Source organism: Halichoeres trimaculatus, unplaced genomic scaffold, assembly GCF_033239565.1.
Source record: "Halichoeres trimaculatus isolate MK-OKI-2021-1 unplaced genomic scaffold, fHalTri1.1 fHalTri1_scaffold_6, whole genome shotgun sequence".
In the NCBI taxonomy this organism is placed as follows: Eukaryota; Metazoa; Chordata; class Actinopteri; order Labriformes; family Labridae; genus Halichoeres; species Halichoeres trimaculatus.
The window spans coordinates 35,648,786-35,672,012 of NW_027437184.1; the positions used below are offsets into that span (position 1 = coordinate 35,648,786).

General features: G+C 38.1%; 2 protein-coding genes across 2 annotated transcripts in view; both read left to right on the forward strand.

Annotated features, from left to right (window-relative positions):
• The window catches only part of clmpa (CXADR like membrane protein a), a 132,076-nt gene that overhangs the window by 78,650 nt on the left and 30,199 nt on the right, over positions 1–23,227 (forward strand). The window lies entirely within an intron of this gene.
• Positions 1,524–21,473, forward strand: LOC141791691 (uncharacterized). Its single transcript, XM_074672321.1, has 12 exons — positions 1,524–1,656; positions 1,979–2,059; positions 16,066–16,128; positions 16,250–16,380; positions 17,208–18,224; positions 18,344–18,421; positions 18,520–18,609; positions 18,754–18,828; positions 19,526–19,618; positions 20,318–20,410; positions 21,007–21,096; positions 21,244–21,473. Exons 5-12 carry the CDS (start codon positions 17,240–17,242, stop codon positions 21,471–21,473), a joined length of 1,734 nt encoding a protein of 577 aa, XP_074528422.1. The 5' UTR covers positions 1,524–1,656; positions 1,979–2,059; positions 16,066–16,128; positions 16,250–16,380; positions 17,208–17,239.

The following is a 23,227-nucleotide window of genomic DNA, read 5'->3' on the forward strand; positions in this document are numbered from 1 at the left end:
TTAGCCTACTGAATGTAGATGGAGCTATGCTAGCTCAGTAGCTTGGAACGAACTATTCTGCTTACTCCAAGCGGCGTGTGACAACTGTAATGCAGCAAACTATATCTTTCTATAACCTCTTTCCCGCGAAATTTCCACTATATATTGCTGAAAAAAATCAGTAAGGTTAACTTTAGAACGATTTATAGCGTAGCATGGCCTGGCAGGACTGCCTGTGAGCACATGGGGGTGGGGTGGGGTGGGGTGGGGTGATGGAGCACACGACTCTCCTGCCCTGCTCCGCTCCTCTCCTCCTTCTCTTCTCCGTGTCCTGTTTCCGCGTCAACGGAGGAACTCCTGCGGTATGAAACAGCCTTATGTGAACTAAAAAGGGAGTTTTATGCTCAGCCTCTCTCCTGTGTTCTGTGTGCTGAGGTTGGGCTGATAGTGGACTGTTACTCAGACTTAAAACAGACATTCACTGTATATAATGATTGAGTCTAAGTATCTTAAAATAAGTTGAGTTCAGTCAGACAGCTCACATCATTTGTCATTTAAGCATGTATTGTTCTGTTGTGAATGAATGAGTTTGGTGTCAGGGCTTGGGGAATAAGATATAAAATGTATGACTTCAGGTAGATGCTGGGGTGGCAGAGGGACTGAAGGAAGGCAATATGTTTCTTGTGAGGCAGCAGTGTCAGTGACAGGCAATGAGGAAGCTGGGTTCCTTTTTAAAATTTAAATCTTGTGCCAGATGTGGAGAGTGTGGATGATTGGTATGGTCATGTCACGTGGGTGAAGCAGCGCAGCTCCAGTTGCCTGTAGCAGACTATACTTCAGTTGCTGTAGACATTAGGCTGACAGCAGCGTAGCCCTTCTGTACCAGCAGCAGAGGAAGGAGGCCTCAAGAGAGGAGGAATTTTGACACAGAGCTGATAAAGACTGCAAAGACCTGCAGGCAGCCTTTTTTAACAGTAGTACGCAGTCCTCATTATTTCTAATGTAAAATCTGATCAGGGGCATTAATCTATTAGCTACAGCACTGTGCCACTTTTAAAAGCATGTAAAGGAAACACTGAGAGATCAGCCCAACCTTTTCACACACATATGAGTGGTTAAATATTTGTTGTCTCACAGAATAATCTTTAATAGTGGAAGGCAATCAAAACCGTCACACAGTACAGCCCTGATATAGTTGGCTATATATAGTATACATAGCCCTGATATGGTTGTTTCTCATGTGCCGACTGTATTTTTTTTATATTAAGAACATGAAGTAAGTGAATTTTTTATTCTGCATGGAAATAAAATAAAGTTCTGATTTATCAAAATGTTTTTTATCAAATTTATATTTCCAAATTGCTGATTTGGAATAGCTTGGCTGATTATACAAGTATATTATATATAAGTATATAAAAAAGATATGAACATAAAGTGAGAGCTCCTATCCTCTCCTGCTCTTTCATCTAGGTGGAAGCTATGGACCAACAAAAGCAGCAGCAGCAGCAGCAGCAGCAGCAGCAGCAGCAGCAGCAGCAGCAGCAGCAGCAGCAGGGGTCGGCAGGCCCGGATCTGTCAAAGCAGCACATAGTGCCCCCAAAGATGACCACTGACACCATTTCTATCAACCAGATGGAAGACTTGGACCTACTCGTAGGCAAGGAGAAGAACAGAGAGGTGAGATGCAGCCCTGCAAAATTTTCAACACCTGCAAGGCATATGTAAATTTTGATTTGATAATCTTCAACAATAATAAAACAAAAACTCAAATGCAGTAATAGAACAAATGTAGGCTTTTTTATTTAAAGCTGACAGCAGAATGAACTCACAACAATCTTTGCAACCCTAGCTACCTGACAATAAATTAAAAAAGTGTCATTTTTTTATTTAAGGTCCAAAAGAATAAATCTTTAGTCTACAGGAATGATCCAGACTACCTGTAAACATACATGCTTCATTATTTCAGGGCTGATTGGTATTTTGCATGTGCTGATTTCAGTTACAGGGCCAAACCTTGCATGAAAAGTCAGGAGATCAGGAGGAGGGACACGACACAGATGACACAGATGAGCTGGAAGAGGTAAGTGCTGCCTGTGTTTCAGGTAAAGAGCAATGAAGCAGGTTCAAGCACCCGGGGGTGGGGGGTGGGGGGGGGGGGTGGGGGTGGGGGGGGGTGTAATGCTTACTTTTTTAGCTTGTGGTGCTTGGGCTAGCAAGTTTTCGTAGCACAAAGAAAAAGTTTGTAGCGCTGCAGGTGGACAGTTAAACAGGATTTATTGGCGAAGTTCATTTGTGACCTGCTCCATTGTTTTGAGTCATACTGACCCAGAAAAACATTTTGAGATTTATACTTATCTGCAGAGGAAAACTCTCAATGATTTCAATACCAACATTATGTTTCTACACCAAATACTGCATTAGATATATTCATCCATGCTCTTCAGCTGGTCAATTTTTTTTATTTTCAAGAAAGTTCTTTTAATTCAAACATGGGTTAGCAGTGTTTTTTTAATTCCACAGCATAAACTTGTTGCTAAATGTTATCATTTTGAATGAAAAACATGAACCTCTCTTATCAACAGTTGTGGCTCTAGGGGGTTAGTTGTGGCTCTACGGTTCAGTTAGCCCATGGTTCGGTTTGTATCTCGGTTTTGGGATCACGGTTTTGGTTTGGTTTCAGTTCATGTTTTGCATTAAAAAAAACAAGAAGTTTGACTTTCCAAAAGATTCCCTTTATTTTGCTTTTAAAACTATATTATGACAATGCCTCTTGGTCTTAACTATTATTTGGCTTAAATAAAGTATTATGACATTTATAATAAACACTTCAAATGTAAACATTCCAAACTGTTGGAGTGCCTCTCAGCCCCCTGGCTAGTGTAGTGACCGACTACTGAAATACAATTTACTATGTATTGTACATGATATACACTATACATGAAAAAAACATAATCAGAGGTTAATATAGACATGATTTTTAAAAAGTTTATGTATTTTTAGTCCTACATTAAAAACTTTTAGTTGTTTTTCCATCTACAAGCTTGATTAAACAATGCATAAGAGGAGAAGTGATGAGAAAAAGTGAGAGAGCGCTGGGGCAATCGACTGTCGTCTCCATTATGCACACAATAAACGTGAACGAATCATACATTTGAATTATGATATCTGATAAACTTAGTTTATGAACTCTGCGCTGACTTTTTGAATGGATTAATCAGACTAAAATTACAGTCTATAGGACGTTGAGACTCTGATGAAACCGCTGTCTATCTCACCTGTACGCATTTGTGCGCGACCTTATGTTCCTAAGAGACAGCGTCAGTCAGTGAACAGTCTGCTCCTGTCTGATCTGCTCTCAGACAAAGTAAGAAACATCAGAACAGATGACAAAACTAAACTTTTGCCTTTTTTCCTTCACCTGTTCAGCTCTCACCTATGGCTCTGAGATGTTTTTCTCTCCAGCAGTGATCTGTCATCAGCAGGGTTGGCAGGAGAGAGCATCCACCTTGAGGTTTATAAGTAATAAAATATAGCCATAATTACTTTAATAAGAGCTCACTCAAGGTGAGCTGCTGTAATATCAGGTTCTACGTGATGGGAACAATCTTCTCCAGCACTGTAAAACTTGAAGGGAAAAAAGAAAAAAAAAAGAACAACAACATCAAACCATAAGTAGTGTGAAGACCAACACTAAATATGCTATTAAAAATTTGATAATTTTTCTAGACTTTTTCAACAACAATGCTGCGTTAATATAATTATCCTGAATGTAATTCTGCTATTGCTACATAACAATTACAATCTGCACAATTGTTCAGTCTGGACAGTCAAGAGTGGTTTCACTTCAGCAGTATGAATAGTTTTGGTGTCAACAGCATTTTTTCTGTAACACTGAAGTCAAAGAAGGGTGAGGTGTCATTGAGCTCTGACATTGAATGGACAGTTATGGTCCCAGGGAAATGTTCATATGATCTTTAGTTGACATAAAATACCAATAAAGAACATATTCTTATTTGGATAGTCTCAAAGGAAAAGTTTGGTTCCTCCAGCTTTTACATTGTTTAGAGAATGACAAAGAACAATATACTCACCCAGAAGGCTTTCCTGATCCAAACAGTGCTTCAGGAGATATTTAGATCCAAAATCGAGTGAAGGACATCCCTATAATGGTAGCACATAGAGCATAGATCGCCGCTCCTAAAACTGCATTAATCATCCAAAAACTTGTGTTTTCACCAATATTTCATCATGGTCCGCTCTCGCTACTCTTCCATTACAGTCTGTGTCACTCCAGACAGCGCTGTGTGGCTGTGCTGACCTCTGAACTGAAGAAGAAGAATGTTTGCCTCCGCACATGTGCAGTACTCTCTGGAGTGCTGCCTCCGCTTCCTCCTTTCAATGAGCTACTCATCTGTAAACTCTGGCTGGAAACTGTTAGGACATCCATCATATTCACAGTTCTCCTTCCCAACATCTTCATCCCATAGATATTCATTTTGCACAAAACTGGAAGAAGAAAGTCGTTGTGTAGCCGGCCAAAGTCTTCTTCTTCAGTTCAGAGGTCAGCACAGCCACACAGCGCTGTCTGGAGTGACACAGACTGTAATGGAGGAGTAGCGTGAGCGGACCATGATGAAATATTGGTGAAAACACAAGTTTTTGGATGATTAATGCAGTTTTAGGCGCAGCGATCTATGCCCTACATGCTACCATTATACGGATGTCCTTCGCTCGATTTTGGATCTAAATATCTCCCGAAGCACTGTTTGGATCAGGAAAGCCTTCTGGGTGAGTATATTTTTCCTTTTCATTGTATACATAATGTGAAAAATGCAGGAACCGAACTTTTCCTTTAAAGCAAGTTTGCTATGCATAGGTCAGAGAGGTGTGGATCATCTGAAGTATGGAGAAATAAAGTAATACACACCCATCTCCTACTACTCATTTTACTGTAATAATACTTTCAATAATATACCGGTAACAAGGTTATTTTCTTTAAAAATATATTATTTTAAAACAAAGATTACACCTATGTCTGTGTCCAATTTTATATTAATTATTATTATTACTTTATTTGACAGACTTGAAGTCCATAACTATAGTCTGAAAAAAAGACTACATTAGTCAAAATAGTAAAGGCTACATAACATCAGCGTTAGAAGAGCTGTGAAGACTATCTGGGAAAGCGAGTGCTTTCTGGTATAAAAATGATGTTTCCCATGAGCACTTGCACCCACTGTCATGAGAATGTGACTCTTTTTACAAGGTATGTTTGTTTTGAAAGGTACAAGGTATGTGTTTGTTTTGAAAGCAAATGAGTAGTGAGCAGATCATCTTTTTAACTCTATTTTCTTTGTTCTAGACAAATTTTTACTGGATACATAGTTATGAGGTCATGCATTTATTTGTAGTTACACAGTGCTGCTGTTTGACACGTGAGAACAATCAAACTTTGTAAACTCAGTTTGTAGCGTTGTTTAGTAGTTGTCTATATTTAGTGCTACTCACAGCCCAGATGTAACATAAGTGAATCCTGATTGTGTCCTACCAGTGCTCATTTATCAACTCCAGCCTCATCAAGCAGAGAAAATGTAACCTGGCTCTTCATTTTATTTATAGACTCTCAAGTTTGATCATAGCACTGCAGTATAACGGCACGTGAGCTGCAATGATCTGTATCACTAACAGCTTAATCCTTGTTTTATCCCATCATCTATCACTCTCCTGTTTAGCTTTGTCCTGCTCTGACATCCTTTAACTAACGGTCTAACAGTCCAGTTCCAGTGACCAATACTACTACCTGCTCTGGTTCTGATAATCTTATTTTAAGTTGTGGATTACAGTCAGACATATAACTAGAAGTTAGATTCTTTTCAAGGTCTCTTTGAAAGTCCTCAGCCCCTGTAACATCTGTACACATTATTCTTTGACATTAACAAAAAATATGACAGGTGATGTGACTTACTAAAAAGTTCTTCTGAAAAGGTCAATGACTGTAAAAAAATATTTTAAATTCAATCATTTCAGGCGAGGCAAAGAAATTCCCATGAACATTCTGAATCTTTGGAAAGGTCCAAGTAGTAAAGGCTGCATTGTATGTGTCAAATATGAATTTGGCATCATCACAGACAAACCAGCATCATGTAACAATTAAGACCAATTCAAGTGTTGACGTAACTCAAAAGTGATATATCTGCAGTCACACAGAGGGCCCTCATTTATCAATCTTGCCTTGAAACTGGTACAGATCTGTATGTAGATTCAAGCTTATGGCAATGGTGACATGTGATTTATGAAAAATGCATACCGTTGCCAGTCACGGCATATGCCCGATCAGGTACTGATAAATCTTGCAGGTGGGAACTTACATTAAAATAACATTACCCTATATTCATCGTTAAGATGGCCTAACCCACAGAATTTAATACGTACAGGGACACATGAAAAAAAAAGACTTCTTTGTACTGGAGTGTGAAAACACATCAATAGAGGAAGAGAGAAATGAAGCTGTGTCATTTGGCAAACTAAATGGGAATATGTCTTCTGACAGGTTGAAAAAAACAAAGACAGACAAAAACCAATACTGTTTTGAGAGAAAACATCAATCACAAAAATAGGTTGCAATAGGTTGATTTAGGGTCTTGAATAATCTTGAGCATGGGAGTAAGAACAATTTGCTTATAACGATTTATTTTCTGAACAAATAAAAATTTCAAAAACAACTTTTAATGTTGTCAATAGCAGATAGATACTTTTTAAAATTGAAATGGCATCTTTATCATCTGGAGTATAAAGAATTAATAAATTTCACCCTTAAACATTATATAGTTAAAGCCAACCGTATATAAATTCATTGTCAGCAAGTTGCTACTTCACACAAAAAAGCAACAGCTGTATTACTTGGAATAATACGGCATTTCATTTGTTTACAAGGTAATCTTGCATACTGTTCTCAAACAAAATTCAAGCATTGACATAACTTAATGATAAAAGATGATCTCTGAAGGACCGTATTAATCTGTTGAGTGAAAAAATAAATAATTCCATGTGCTTAGATAATTGGTGTTTTTCTCACTGAAAAATATTTCTAGACGAGATAAATGCCAATTTCTGATTTCAGAATTAACAATCTCATAAATTTGAAACAGGCTACATGCATGAGTAGAGTTAAGGGAACATCTCAGAAATCAAGATTGAATTACCATCTTTTCATTTAATTTTTTGCAGACTATTAAATTTAATTTAAATGAAATTTAAATGTTGAAAAATTTGACATGGATCAACTATTTTGGATCAACAGACAAATACTAATTCACAAAAAAAAAAAAAAAACTAGTGTTGACGGTTACAAGTTGATCTTTAAAAAGATTATAGCCATAAATATAGTTACATGTGTTTAACTCGATGAAATATGTTGCAACAAGTGTATTTATCGGTCTATTTACTGTAGGATTTTACAAATATTCAACTTTATTTTTTTTTTTGGAACATTCTTTTTATTGAACATTTTCATAATTATAAAAGTCCAGTACAGTGTATATACATATTAAATGAGATATGTAGCAAATCCAGAATACATCCACAATGTTCTTACAAATTCTCATTGTGTTTCATACCAGGTAGTTGCGCACACAGTTCCTAGGTACTCCAACCTTTTGCCAAACTTTTATGTAAATGGGTCTCTTTGACCATTAATACTAAATCTCAGCCTTTCCAGAGAAATATAGTCTGATACCAACGATTTCCACAAATGTATCGACAGAAGTTAATCTCCTACCCACTTAATCGTAGCAGCCTTCGAACCCAACATAAGCAAAAAATGTACAATATTCTTATGCAGTCTTAGTGAATCAGAGATACATCCCAATAGACATAATAATGGGTTAGGCTGTAATTGCTGTTTGATTATCACACCAACCTCATCACATACATTTTGCCAAAACTGCTGGATCTTTTCAAATTCCCAAAGACAGTGTAATCTTGTTCCTAAAATAAACCTTTTTGGACAGTTTGGAGATGTCCCAGTTGTATATTTACCATACATATATGGAGATATATGTCCATATATTCTGTAAGATATTATATTGCATTTCTCTGAGTCTATTACATGTAGATATTTTTGAAGGTAAAAGTAAAGTTTCCTCCCAGGTTTCCATTTCTATTGTTGTTTTCAGCTGAGTCCCCCATGACTTCCGTAAGAATGACGGTCTATCTGAATTTAAATTTTGCAGCCAAGTATAAAATTTGGAGATGAAGTGACCTTGTTTAAAACTATCTAAGATTGTCTTGTCTAATACATTAAAGTCATCTGAAAGACTGAGAGTATCCATTTTAGTAAATACATGGTGTCTGACCTGAAGGTATTTGTAAAATTCTTTTGTTTGTAGTTTATATGTAGCCTGTAGTGATTCAAATGTTTTAATTTTTCCTCTGTCCCAACAGTCATAAATATGGGGACTTCCTGCTTCATACCCGTTCTGAAATTAGATCCAGTGCCCCGTCCAGTTAAATCAGGATTTTCAATCATTGCTAAACAATTCAGTTTATGTTTAGTTCTAAATAATTTCCGTTGATAATTCCAAGCATTGCTCGCATTGGTAATTAAAAAATTATCATTTACCATGATTGGTAGTTCACTCCTTCATTTATCAAGCAAGTTGACAAGAGAGTACGGTTTGGAGAAGGTTGCTTCAATCTCAAACTATGGTGGCTTTGGTTGAGTAGTTTCCCATATTGATATAATCATGGCTTGTTTTGAGTTTGAATGGTTGTAATGTTGGGAAGGCCCCAACCTCCTTGTTCTCTTGGTAGTTGTTAAATATCTAATTTAATTTTAGGCTTTCTGCCAGCCCATATAAAGTCAGAGAGAGCTTTATCTATATCTTTAACCCTATACAGCCAATTGTATCATTTTTGATACATACTTTTATGATACCTCCTTTTACTCAACATGATCAGCAAATTACAAAAAAACATCTGGATACAATCAAATAAATGATAAAAAAAACTCCTCAAATGAGTTATCAGTTGCCCAAAACACCTAATGTATCAAATGAGATACAAAAAAACTACATGTTGAATTTTATGGACATTTTGATTTTTATGGATTTTAGCAGAAAGTGAAATAAACATTTCAGCTCCAAATTTTTTTTTAATTTTCTGGCTATAATCTATGGTCTTGGGCCTTAAAGGGTTAATGTTTTTTCTCTTCAAAGATGAAGAGCATGGATAGAGGGTAAATAACTTTGGGGAGAATTATCATCTTGATGAGACTGACTCTGACAAGAAAGGATATGGGAAGCTCCTTCCAAACTAACAATTTTTCTCCAGTGTGTTTTATCATGGGGTTAACATTTTCAGCATAAAATTGAGTTGTTTTAGGTGCTATCTTAAACTTTATTAAATTATAAAGATGCACTTGTCAGTTACGTCAAACACACCTACACACAAATCTGGGAAAGTTATCACTTTATTGTGGTGTGGAGCTTAGTAATATCTACTAAATTACATTGAAAATATAACTTTCAAGACTGTGCTAATAAGAAGCTGTATATTTTTAATCCAGGGTTTACCAATCCATATTTCTGAGACAGTAGCAAAATTCAAATTAAGAAGCACCCATACATAATTGTCTTGAAATATATAATGTTTCATATATAGGTTACTTTGATTCTTTATGTGCACTTCTTAGCATCCACTTCAGCCTTAAAGAAAAAAAAATGGACCTAAATCAAAATATATTTATAAATATATAAATGCTAAAAATGCCCTAAATGTGTCAGGCATTTTCACAACACCATAACTAGCCAATGTTTTTTTTAATGTATCTTTTGGGCATTTTTTTTGCCTTTATTGATAGGAAAGAGACTGCATAGGCTTTTGAAAGGGGGGAAGGGAGAGCAGTGAAGACACTCAGCTAACTGACCACAGGCGGGATTCAAACCTGTACCGACAGTAGCATGTACATGGGGTGCCTGGTTGTTAACCACTCAGCCAAACCAGCACCCCAACTAGCCAATGTGTTGTTGTAAATTAACTCCTTAAAATTATTTCCGATGTTAAAAGGCTTTCTGGCATTGTAACAGCTAAACAATCAAAACTTGAAAGCATATGAGGTGTGCATATGTGCTTCAGAGATGTGCCTTAAGTTATTCTACTTTTAGTGTGATTTTTAAACATAAGCGTTACTGGTGATACAACCTGAGATAGATGCTGACATGCTGGGCGCAGAGAGAGACTACAAATCACATTTTAGGCTCTGTGTTTTCTAACCTTTTGGGTTATGAAGCTTCTGTATGATAAAAACAAATAAATCATAACAAAGCCAGATATTTAGACAGCTCCATGACCCAAGAGGTTGTGTATTATTAGTAGGGCTGTAATCAACCAAAGAAACTGTTGGTCGACCAAAGCACAGCAATTGTCAACCAAAAATCGACCAATTGCACGGGGGGAGGTCAGCGAAGTGCGGCACAGTAAGACTTATTTCAGCACCTGCTTCTGTTTTAGCCCAGGTTTTTTTTGCTTTCCGTCCCTTTTTAGAATGTGCTACAAAATGACGTGCTACTGCTGGATTAAACTTATATCAGCACCTGCTTCTACTTCTGTTTTAGCCCAGTTTTTGCTTTGTGTTCCTTATTAAAATACGCCAGAACATGACGTGCTGCAGCCACAGCGCGACTGTTTGAGCGCCACATTCATACCGAGCTGCAAGGTGTGCCCGGTGCACCTCCAAATGCCCTGCATCTTAAACCATTCATGGGACTCCCTTAGTGTTTCCACACAGAGTCCCATATTAGCCACGTTGTTCACTACAATAAACACTTTTTTCTGCTCAAACTCTGCAAGTTCATATAAAGATGTTTGTTCCTGTGTCCGCCTCTCCTTTTTTTCTTCTCTCAAGCAGAAGACTCTTTGCTTTCCAGTAGGGCTGAACAGTTTATCGTTTTCAGATCGAAATCTCAATTTTAGACAATGCAATGGAGCCAAAGGAGCAATTTTTTGCAGCGCTCCTGACTGACTCAGGATCTGTTGTGTCAAGTATTATACACATTCTGTTTTCCAAATTTGTAGACAATCTATATGTTAAAAGTGCTGGTAAGCAGGTCAACAACACAAAGCCTCTAGTTAGGAGTAGAAATTGATAAAAACAGATTATTTATCATCACTATTAATGATTAAAAAATCGTGAATTGCAATATCTGCCAGAAAAATTAGATATTTTCCTAAAATCGTTCAGCCCTACATGTGAATATCCCAAAGCTTGATTAGAAGAAAATCGTGAATCGAATTGAAATCACAATATCTGCCTGAAAAATCACAATTCAATCTTTTCTTAAAATCGTTCAGCCCTACTTTCCAGTCTTCATCAGTGAAATGGGCAGTCACTGTCATATAGGACTCCATTCAAAGACACATCCACATCTGTTATCTTTATTAACTCAGAAACTTTCTATTTTTTGCTCCCTCGTATTTTGCCGTTAATGCGTGCGTAATTGTGTTGCGTTCCAATGTTTTTCTTGGCCTTCCACGACACCAATGCCCCTCATATCCTCAGAAATAAAATTGACAATTTCACATATGATGTCGTTTTTGCATTTGGATATTTATATGAGGCATAAAATCCAGTGCGGACTGGGTGAGGGATGCCCCGCTGCAGAAGGCAGAGCACAGAGCGCATGCAGCAGCGGCTGCGAATAAAGGATTATTAGACTAGAATATTGAAATTTTCTTAATATAATATTAATATTGACATGAACGATAAAGACATGAAAAGATAGGCTGTTTCCTGTGAAATGGTTCACTTGATACAGTTCTCCCGATAAAATGAACCATATACTGCAGGGGAAAATATAAATTGATACATTTGGTCAACCAATCAGAATTTTGGTCGACTGAGCACGCATCGGCCAATAAGTCGACCAGTCGACTTGGACTTTACAGCCCTAATTACTAGATATGTATGGAGATTCAGAGCTTATGTCAAATGCTTGTTCTTTATGGACAGAAATCGATCCAGGTGTGGAGAAAGGATAAAATGCTTTGCTGCATACTGCAGTTAAGAATGAGTTCTTAAACTTTGAACTAGCTTAGTGTGCACATTATGGGAATGTTATTGGCAAAATACAAGAAGAATGTTTCTTTTTTGAAGACTTTAGAATTAAAGTAATATTGCAGCACTTTAGTTTTATTAAAAGAGGATATTGAAGGAATTTAAGAAGGCTGAGTCTCACAGACTGTAACTAATCTACAATCAAAATATTCTCTGATAACGGCTGCTACGGTTGTGTAACCAGTAAGGCTTATGCAGAGTGGTAATATTTTATTAAAAATTACCACTCCCACAAGGTTTTACCCTATAATGTCTCAATAATACAGAATATATTTGATATTATTGAACAGTTATATGTTATTATTTCATACTTAAAGGCAGTGTTGGCATTCCTGAAAAACTAGCATGAATTTGAATGTAGCATCTCTTCAGGACTCCCCCTAGCCCCTCCTCCCCCTCCCCTTGGAGCTCCCTCAAAGCAACGCCCCCGCTTACATGCACGGGCGCCGCTGATTCCCAACTATGATTGTGAGTGACTAAGAGACGGACTCAGCACATCATTTTATGTTTTGCACTACGTAGAGTCATGTCTCATTTAGAGGTAAGGAAACACCAAAATGTTAAAACTTAAAGCTAAAAAAACAACAAACAAACATGGCTTTTGTCAGTACTCGCGACTGTCAAGCTAGAATAGTCCACTTTTACCTGTGACATGATATCAGGAGTAAAGCTATAATACAAATAGTACATGTACATTTTCTCTAGGACTTACCAAATATCACATTTTTTTTTTTTCTGATTGTCAGAGCCCCTGTGGTGAGAGTTTATTAGACTCTGATCCGAAACTAAAGCCCAGAGCCAAGTACCTCATCGGGTCAGAGGGGACAGGCCCGAGGTCGAGCGAGAGGAACAGTAGTTAGAGGCAGGGGAACAGAGCAAGAAAAGGAAGCCTCTGTCTTTCTTTTCTTGCTCTGTTTAGCTGGAGGAGCAGCAACGGGCAATCGAGGTATAGGTAGCTTCTCCGCCATTCTGCAGCACTGCTCCTTCCTTCTCAGCTCGGCCACGCGCACTGAATCATGTGCACGCCAGTGAAATGTACGCGCAGGAGGCAGGCAGAATGGCGATGGGATTTGATTGGTTTACAAACAAGGTGGCCCTGGATGATGATTGGTTGGTGTTTTCCCTGTTGTACTCCTGCTGTAGATAGCGGATATTTTCCGCTCTACTTTAAAAACACATCATGTATTTCTTGCCATCGGTACATATAGATCATTTTCATCAGCATGACAAAAAGTGTATCTAAATCCAACTACCAATTATACCTTTAAACAGTCACATGAATTAAATAAGTTGGCAGTCCTCTGGTGCTGCTGGTATCTCACGCCCTGTCCTTTGACAGAGTCATATAGGAGCTGATTTCTCAAGGAGAACGTTTCTATAAATGAAATGGCAATAAATGAAAAATTAGATCATGAACAATTTTGGCTAGTTAAATATACAAACATCTAGCTAAGCAGCTAAATCTTGTTAAATCAGTTGATCATTACCATATAGACCTTCTGGAATTTATGTTGGTCTGTATGCATACTTCTTGTTCAACAGCTTAAGCCCCTATAAAAATCTAATAGTTTTTTTCATTGTCACTGAAAATATTATACAACACATCTAGGTTGTAAATTTTCTTCTTTCTTTTTACAGCAGGAACATGTAAGGAATATCTGCTTGATACATTTATGTCATTGTAAGTAAAACATGGTCAGTATAATTTAGAGATAGACAGACTCCACAGGCCTAATATTCAGAAACATAACGTATTCATAATACTTTCACCCCATTTCTTTTACTATACATTTACCATACCTTATGCTGTTTATTTTGGCTAAATAGTCTAATGACATCTTCACCTCAGTCTCTCACAGCAACCCTGTGTCCTAGGCATGAGGTTTGTATATTACTGTTAAAAAAATTTCTTGTGTTGTGTGGCTATAAATCAGTGGCTGCCTCGATTAGTCAGACAATTTTTTATTGAATGAAACACTACATTTCCTCATCATGTTAATAACCTAAATGGAATTTCTGTGAGAAAGCATACACCTGAGACACCTAGGCTAATGTTACACAAACTGATGTTATCACACTTATTAGCAGCGTTCCTAACCTGCTCTGGCGGGTTTGATAGCCTTTACAAACAGAAAAAAATAATAATTTTAGCTAAATATTAAGCACTTACCATCATCTCTTTAACTTGGTGGTGTCTTCTCATGTCTCCTCCGGAGTAAATAGCAGGTAGCAGGGGCTGCTGTTGTGAAGTTTGCTGCTCCACTTGTACTTCCCAGCTATCTCAGTCTCCATTAAACAAAGCCAGCTCTTTCTACCACTATCTGTCAACCACAACATTCAGCCTTTGTCTGTTAACAGCTGTGTGCCACAAAAAACTTTCACAATGCTATATTTAAGAGTTTTAAAGCTATACTCATCATTAGAATTTTATATCCATGTTGACATTGTATAAAAGCTGAGACTTCATATATTTGTAAATGCAGAATTATCCAAAACAGCCAAGAATCTTTTTCTCATGTTTCAACTTGTTTGAACAAGAACGAAGACTGCAACTTCTTACTCATTATCAAAGCTTCACATTTGATGTAATTGCCTCTTGCAGTCTACAGTAAGGTCACAAATGAGCAATTTCAGCTCCTACTAGGCTGTCGGTTAGTATTAAGATGTGAAAGTAGGTTTTTGCCCAAATTGTTAGACCAATGGTGGTCAATGGGGAAAACAATTAAATAGTAGGGCTGTCATTTTAAAGGGTTAATTAGATTAATTAATTACACCGCAAAGTAACGCGTTATAAAAATTAACACAGATTAATCTGAATCCCAAACCCACGGGGCGTTCAAAGACGCACTTATTTTCAAATGTCTGACATTTACAAACAGTTTGTCCTACTAGGAAAAAGTGGTGTTCTCGTCAGATTCTTAAATTTCCGACAGTCCCTGAATGTATCTCATTTATTCACAAGTCCTTTTTGAAAATCTGCAGAAAATCAACCGTTTGCTCTAGCTCAATTCTGTAAAAAACAGATATTTCTACACTTTTTACTGCATTAAACAAGCCCTGAATGATCGATATTTGTCCTGTATTTAAATCTAAAGAATTCTTTGAAAATTTCCTTCCATCTTCCTGGTGTCATGTTTCAGCTTGGGGCTGCTCTGCACCAATCAGCAACTGTTTGTGTGTTCAGAGCATGTTAAACTGAGAATACTTCACTTTTCTTTGATCCAAGACTTGAATTAAGTGTCTTGTACATAGTTCCTCACAGTTTTTAGCCTTTAGCCCTGGTCCTCAAAAGTGTGTTGTATATATTCCCACCTCATTTTTTAATGTTTTTTAAATGTAATTTTAATGTCCTGGAATTCAAATTCTTTATTTTGGGACCTTAAGCAGATATGAGATTAAAATGCGATTAATTAGATAAATTAATTACAAATCCTGTAATTAATTAGATTATTTTTTTTAATCGCCTGACAGCACTATTAAATAGCATACACTAACTTTATTGCTAATTATCATATATATAATTAATTTTTTTAACTTTTTTTTTTTTACTTTTTTCTTAGGTTAATTGATATTCCCAAGCTCTCCCATTCAGTGGTAGTATGCTAACTTAGCTAATGCAAGTCAAGTCAAGTTTATTTATAGAGCGCCTTAAAGAATACAGCAGTCAATCAAAGTGCTGTACAAAAAGCATAGAAATCAAAATATAAAAGCAATATAATTGCTTCAAGAACATTGTGATAAAGCTATACAACAATAAAACAATAAAAGTAAAACAGGTAAGAAGGGGCAAGACCATTGAGGGCTTGAAAGCTAGCAAAAATGATAATCAGTGCTTTTCTGTGCTTTTTAGCATCCCCCAAGCTAGTTAAGCCCCTCCCACACTAGCATTCTAATTTAGCTAATGCTAGCGAAAATGCTTTTAGATTGGGAATGGTATGTGTTGACATGTTCTATGTTTTTGGTTGCTCATTCAGAAAATGGACCAGTGCCCTTCAGATGCAAACGTTTCACCGCTGAGCAGTACTGAGAGTGTGGTTGTAAGTATGCAGACAAACCAGTGTGTATTCTAAAATCACTTCTGATGGTAGGATTAAAATTTTAAATAGGATATATTCTTAAAAATGTGGTAATTATGTCACATGTGACTTTTTTTTCTAGCTTACAAAGGAAATGCTTGGGATCTCCACTGATGACTCTCCGATAAGCAGTGAAATAAGTGAGGATGAGTATGTGCCTAGTTCTACGGAAGAATCAGAAGAGGAACCGAAGCTGATAAAGTCTAAAATAAAGTACAGTATAATGAGAAACTCGGATGATGAATGCCTGAAGAAAAGTTGTGTCAAGCGTGTAAAAACCAGAAAGAACACATTGACCTCTTCCAGTTCCACAGGAGAATGGGAGATCTCCGAATCCTCTAGGGACAGCGATGTTCAAGTCCTGAGGTTGAAAAAGAAGAAAAACGGCAGTAGAGTGTACAATAAGAGGCACTACTGTATGTACTGTTCTAAACCATATGCAAAAATTGCACGACACTTGGAGATGAAACACAGCAACTTGACCGAGGTAGCACGAGCATTTTCTTTTCCAAAAGGATCAGCGGAGAGGAAGGTGCAGTTAAATCTTATTCGAAATAAAGGCAATCGTCGACACAATTTTGAAGTCCTGGAGGAAAGAAAAGGGGTGATGGTACCCTCTCAGCAAAGCAGTAAACCAGTGGATGTGAAAGAGTATCTACACTGCATATACTGTGAGGCATTCCTCAAAAGGAAGGCATTGTGGCGCCACTTGAAAAGATGCAAACTGGCAGAGAAAAGAAAAGCTGGAAAACCAGGCAGAACTAGAGTGCAGTCACTTTGTGCTGCTGGACAGCCTGTCCCAAAGGGGACAAATGACAAAGTCTGGGCCCTTGTAAATGACATGAATCAAGACAACATAACAGACATAATTCGGCAACAAAAATATATTCTGAAGCTAGGAGAACACTTCTATAACAAAAAAGGCACAGACACAAGCCAACACCAATACATCAGGCAAAAGATGCGAGAAATGGGACGGTTAGTTCTCCGAGCAAAGACCCTTGGCAAGCTGAAAACAATGGATGACTTCTTTCTCCCAGCAAACTTCTGCCATGTTGTGACTGCTGTGAAGATGGTCTGTGGATGGAGTGAAGATACCAGCAGCTTCAAGATTCCGTCTTTGGCGCTCAAACTTGGTCATAGCCTAACCAAAATAGCAGATATTGCAGAGGTTGATGCAAGGATGGCTGAGAACAAGAAGGCCCTTGAAAATGTGGTGACATTCAGGACACTGAAAGAAAAAAAGTGGGATGAGTGGGTATCCTCGCACGCACTGAGGAACCTCAGAGAGTCAAAATGGAATAAACCTCTTCTAATCCCCTACTGTGAAGATGTTGTGAAACTTCACAACCATATTGACGCAGAAAGGTCAAAGTGTCAATCCAGTCTCAAAAATGAACAAAATAAGAGCAACTGGTTACGTCTTGCTAAACTGACACTCTGTGAAGTAATCGTCTTCAATCGAAGGAGAGAGGGTGAGGTCTCGAAGATGTCTCTGAATGACTTCATGTTGAGAAACACTTTTGCCAGTAATCCAGATCTTGACCTTGCCTTGAGCGATGTTGAAAAGAAGCTCTGCAAATACTTTGAGCGGGTGGAAATCAGAGGTAAGCGGGACAAAAAGGTTCCTGTCTTACTCAGCCCAGAAATGGTGTCCTCCATTCAGTTGCTGGTGAATTATCGTCGGAAATGTGAAGTGCCGGATGAGAATCTGTATTTGTTTGGGAGACCAGAAGCAGAAAGCCACCTCAGAGGATCTGATGCCATCCGTGCAATGGCATGTGAATGCGGAGCTAAGGACCCTCAAACATTGACATCAACAAGATTAAGGAAACAGATGGCAACAATGTCACAAGTTCTAAACCTGAGAGACAACGAGCAGGACTGCCTAGCAGATTTTATGGGTCACAACATCAGAGTCCATCGACAATATTACCGGCTGCCTGAAGGAACACTACAAGTTGCCAAAGTTGCAAAGTTGCTTATGGCCTGCGGGAGAGGAGAACTGTCACAGTTTAAAGGCATGACTCTGGACGAGATCAGCGTTGATCCTGATGGTAATACCTGTCATTGCACGCACTATTTTTATCATTTTAAATTGTGATGGTTTATAGGTGCCATGTACACATTAGTTTGACATACTAGTTCACAACGTTTTTTTGCTGTGTTTATTCAGAGGAAGTACCTGAAGACAGCTCTCTATCTGGAAGTGAAGATGAAGATGTGATGTTGAGTCCATCATCTAACTCATCAGGTATTTTCACTGAACCAGTGGTTCTCAACTCAGGGACTGGGTACCCCTTGGAGGATGAAGCCTCTTTTAACAAAGCATCTTTGTGTTTTTCAATGAAGGTCAAAGATCAGACAAAAAGAACAGGCCTGTTGAGTGGACACCTACAGAGGAGGACCCAGAGTCTGATGCTTCGCTGCAGCTTACCAGAGGTATTTAAACATGACCTGTTTACTTCTCTTATGTGCACAGTACTTGATCTCTCATGGTGCTTGGAAGTGGTCAGCTGTTCCCTCATCAGTGCTTTACTGAAGGAGCTTTTTAAAATATTCTACTGTGAATCTGTTTGTCTATAGGTAGATCAAGAACCGTGAAAAGGACCTGGACAGAGGAGGACGATGAGTCTGAGACCGCATCACCGCCAAACAGAGGTATGTCACCGATAACTGGTTGATTGGGTGTAACAAGCCACTTAATGCACAATTCAGTTTTTATGTTGAGCAACTCTTTACACATAAGACTGCTTTAACTGTCATGTATTGGTCTTTGAGCTGTGCTCCTTTTTTAAATTGCACTGTTTATTACCTTGGTTTATTTCAACTGTCCCATTGTTCTTGTGGGTCAAGTTGGGCAGGACACAGGGAAAGAAGGAAGGAAGGTAGAAAGAGAGGATGTATTGTGGACAGATGAAAGGGAAAAAATTAAGGAAAGAGAATTGGAGGGAAGATTTGGGGAGGGAACAGATTTGGTCAAGGAAAGAAAAAATTAAGAACAGAGGGCAACAGGGAAGGAAGGAAGGGAAAAGGGAAGGAGAAAGGGAACATAGTGTGGGGTCAAAGAAGGAAGGAAGGATGAAGGGAGAGAAAGAGGGACCTGTTTCAGTGGGTGTAATCTACTTTACTTTTTTTTTTTTAAATAATCAAATCTTGTAATATAATGGCACTTCTACAGTGTCATTTATTGTTTTTTTTTAATCTACCACTAAGCCTTGTTTTAAAAAGTCTTTACTTGTCAACAATGCCATTTTGGCTATCTTTTGTTTCTTGTTAAATGATGAACTATCTTCCAACTTGGTGCAATCAGTGCTTTTAGTGAACTTTTCTACCATTGTATCTCTTTGTTTTTGAGAAGGGCCAAAACCTGTGAAAAAGATGAAGAAACCCATCAAAAGGAGAACAGAGGATGACCAAGAGTCTGAGACCGCATCACCGCCAAACAGAGGTATGTCACCGATAACTGGTTGATTGGGTGTAACAAGCCACTTAATGCACAATTCAGTTTTTATGTTGAGCAACTCTTTACACATCAGACTGCTTTTACTGTCATGTATTGGTCTTTGAGCTGTGCTCCTTTTTTAAATTGCACTGTTTATTACCTTGGTTTATTTCAACTGTCCCATTGTTCTTGTGGGTCAAGTTGGGCAGGACACAGGGAAAGAAGGAAGGAAGGTAGAAAGAGAGGATGTATTGTGGACAGATAAAAGGGGAAAAATTAAGGAAAGAGAATTGGAGGGAAGATTTGGGGAGGGAACAGATTTGGTCAAGGAAAGAAAAAATTAAGAACAAAGGGCAACAGGGAAGGAAGGAAGGAAGGGAAAAGGGAAGGAGAAAGGGAACATAGTGTGGGGTCAAAGAAGGAAGGATGAAGGGAGAGAAAGAGGGACCTGTTTCAGTGGGTGTAATCCACTTTACTTTTTTAAAAAAAATAATCAAATCTTGTTATATAATGGCACTTCTACAGTGTCATTTATTGTTTTTTTTTTATCTACCACCAAGCCTTGTTTTAAAAAGTCTTTACTTGTCAACAATGCAATTTTGGCTATCTTCTGTTTCTTGTTAAATGATGAACTATCTTCCAACTTGGTGCAATCAGTGCTTTTAGTGAACTTTTCTACCATTGTATCTCTTTGTTTTTGAGAAGGGCCAAAACCTGTGAAAAAGATGAAGAAACCCATCAAAAGGAGAACAGAGGAGGATGACCAAGAGTCTGAGACCGCATCACCGCCAAACAGAGGTATGTCACCGATAACTGGTTGATTGGGTGTAACAAGCCACTTAATGCACAATTCAGTTTTTATGTTGAGCAACTCTTTACACATCAGACTGCTTTTACTGTCATGTATTGGTCTTTGAGCTGTGCTCCTTTTTTAAATTGCACTGTTTATTACCTTGGTTTATTTCAACTGTCCCATTGTTCTTGTGGGTCAAGTTGGGCAGGACACAGGGAAAGAAGGAAGGAAGGTAGAAAGAGAGGATGTATTGTGGACAGATAAAAGGGGAAAAATTAAGGAAAGAGAATTGGAGGGAAGATTTGGGGAGGGAACAGATTTGGTCAAGGAAAGAAAAAATTAAGAACAAAGGGCAACAGGGAAGGAAGGAAGGAAGGGAAAAGGGAAGGAGAAAGGGAACATAGTGTGGGGTCAAAGAAGGAAGGATTTATTGTTTTTTTTTTAATCTACTTCCAAGCCTTATTTAAAAAACTCTTTACTTTTAAAAATGCCATTTTGGCTATATTATGTTACTTGTGAAATGATGAACTATCCGCCAACTTGTTGCAATCAGTGCTTTTAGTGAACTTTTCTACCATTGTATCTCTTTGTTTTTGAGAAGGGCCAGAACCTGTGAAAGAGATGAAGAAACCCATCAAAAGGAGAACAGAGGAGGATGATGAGTCTGAGACCGCATCACTGCCAAGCAGCGGTATTTCACCAATAATTTTTTTTTTTAGTCTCATACAGAAATTGTTGGTGTTTCAGTAAGCTTCAGACAGGACAAAAACCAAAACGGTTTCTGAGGTCATCTTGGCTGTTCTAGTGTGAACTTTTTGGTTTTGTTTTATTTTTATAGATACATCCAGGAGAAAGAGAAAGATGTGGACCAAGGAGGAAGTCCAAGCTGTGGAAAAAAAGCTGATGCACAGCATTAAGACTGGCAAGGTTCCTGGTAAAGTACAGTGTCTTGAGTGTATTCATGCATTTCCAGAGGAACTTAAAGATAGGACCTGGGATGCTGTGAAGTTCTATGTGAAGAACCGTATAGACGCTTGGAAGCGGCAATCTACAAAGAAATGCTGGTAAATGCTGCAAGTTGATTATTTCTCTCTTGTTTTACGTTTGAATGAGAGGTTGTTAATGCAGCTCTCAGAAAGTGACCGTTTGATTTGTGCCACCTGAAGCTGTGTTTGGAGTTCCTCTAACAGCAGTGATCTGCTCAGGTTATTATTTTGCACTTTATTTAGATTACAGCTATGGTTAACTTACTGGTTATTTATGTAACAGCTGTAGTTAAGTTGCACTTTATTTATGTAACAGCTGTAGTTAATTTGCACTTCAGTTATTTAACAGCTGTAGTTAATTTTGCACAAGTAGTAGTGTAGATTGGGAGAGTGGAACGAAGAGGTGAAAAGTAAGTAGGGAAGAACAAGGAAAGTAGAGTGGTGGAGAGGAAGGAAGAAGAAGGTGAAAAGTAAGTCGGGAAGACAAAAAAAGAAGAGAGTGGGGGAGAGGAAGGAAGAAGGAGGTGAGAAGTAAGTCGGGAAGACAAAAAAAGAAGAGAGTGGGGGAGAGGAAGGAAGAAGGAGGTGAGAAGTAAGTTGGGAAGACAAAAAAAGAAGAGAGTGGGGGAGAGGAAGGAAGAAGGAGGTGAGAAGTAAGTTGGGAAGACAAAAAAAGAAGAGAGTGGGGGAGAGGAAGGAAGAAGGAGGTGAGAAGTAAGTTGGGAAGACAAAAAAAGAAGAGAGTGGGGGAGAGGAAGGAAGAAGGAGGTGAGAAGTAAGTTGGGAGCAACAAGGAAAGAAGAGAGAGGTTGAGAAGAAGGAAGAAGGACATGAGAATTAAGTAGAAAAGGAAAAAGGAGAGCGAGGGGGAGAGGACGGCAGAAGGAGGTGAAAAGTAAGTAGAGAGGAACCAGGGAAGAGAGTGGGGGAGAGGAAGGAAGAAGGAATTGAAAAGTACGTAGGGAGGAACAAGGAAAAAAGAGAGGGGGAGAGAAAGGAAGAAGGAGAGGGAGGGAAAGGAAAGAAGATACAGAAGGTAAGAGGAGATTAAAGAAGATAAGGAGGGAGATATAAAGGAAGGAAGGAAAGAAGGACAAGTTAAAACAGTTTGGTTTAGTTTGACCCAGGAGGGTTAACTGATAATGTATTTTGATATTAAAGACTCCATGTTAATGCACTTCTTTTAAGTACCAGCTGAGTGATGAACTGGGCTGATGTACAGAATCTTTTATCATTCATCTAATGAGTTTCACAGTTTGTTGCCTGCTGTTAAAAATTAAAAGTGACAGACATTTCAGCAGACATTTGTGTTGTTTGTATAATTTAGTTGTTTTTAATACTTTATTTTAGACTTTTCATTCTTCTTCCTTCTGTTCTATAAGTGTTCAGTATGCTATATCTAAGATTTTTACTTACTAATATTCAATACGTCCCTCTGGAGCACGACCAGTCTCTATTTCAATTAAATAGTGGGAAAATGTCTATTTTCCCACTATTTTCCATTACAGGCCCCTACCGTCCCCATAGTGTTGGAAAAGTGAGACGCAATACGTGAAAAATTAGAAATGAGAAATCTTTTTATTTCAAGTGATAAATGAAAATCTAAAATTGAAAAAGATTTTTTGGACTTAAAACCATGGCTGTATCTTCATTAGAAAAGGTGGTCCCCAGCAGGCATGTCTACGTCCACTGTCCTCACCAGGCCAGATAAACGAGTATGTGTGTGTGTGTGTGTGTGTGTGTATGTGTGTGTGTGGCTGCAGCAGCTGTAATATAAGCACGCAGAGGTGTGTGTGGTGGTTCAGCTCTGACTGCAGTAGGTTACAGTTAAATATT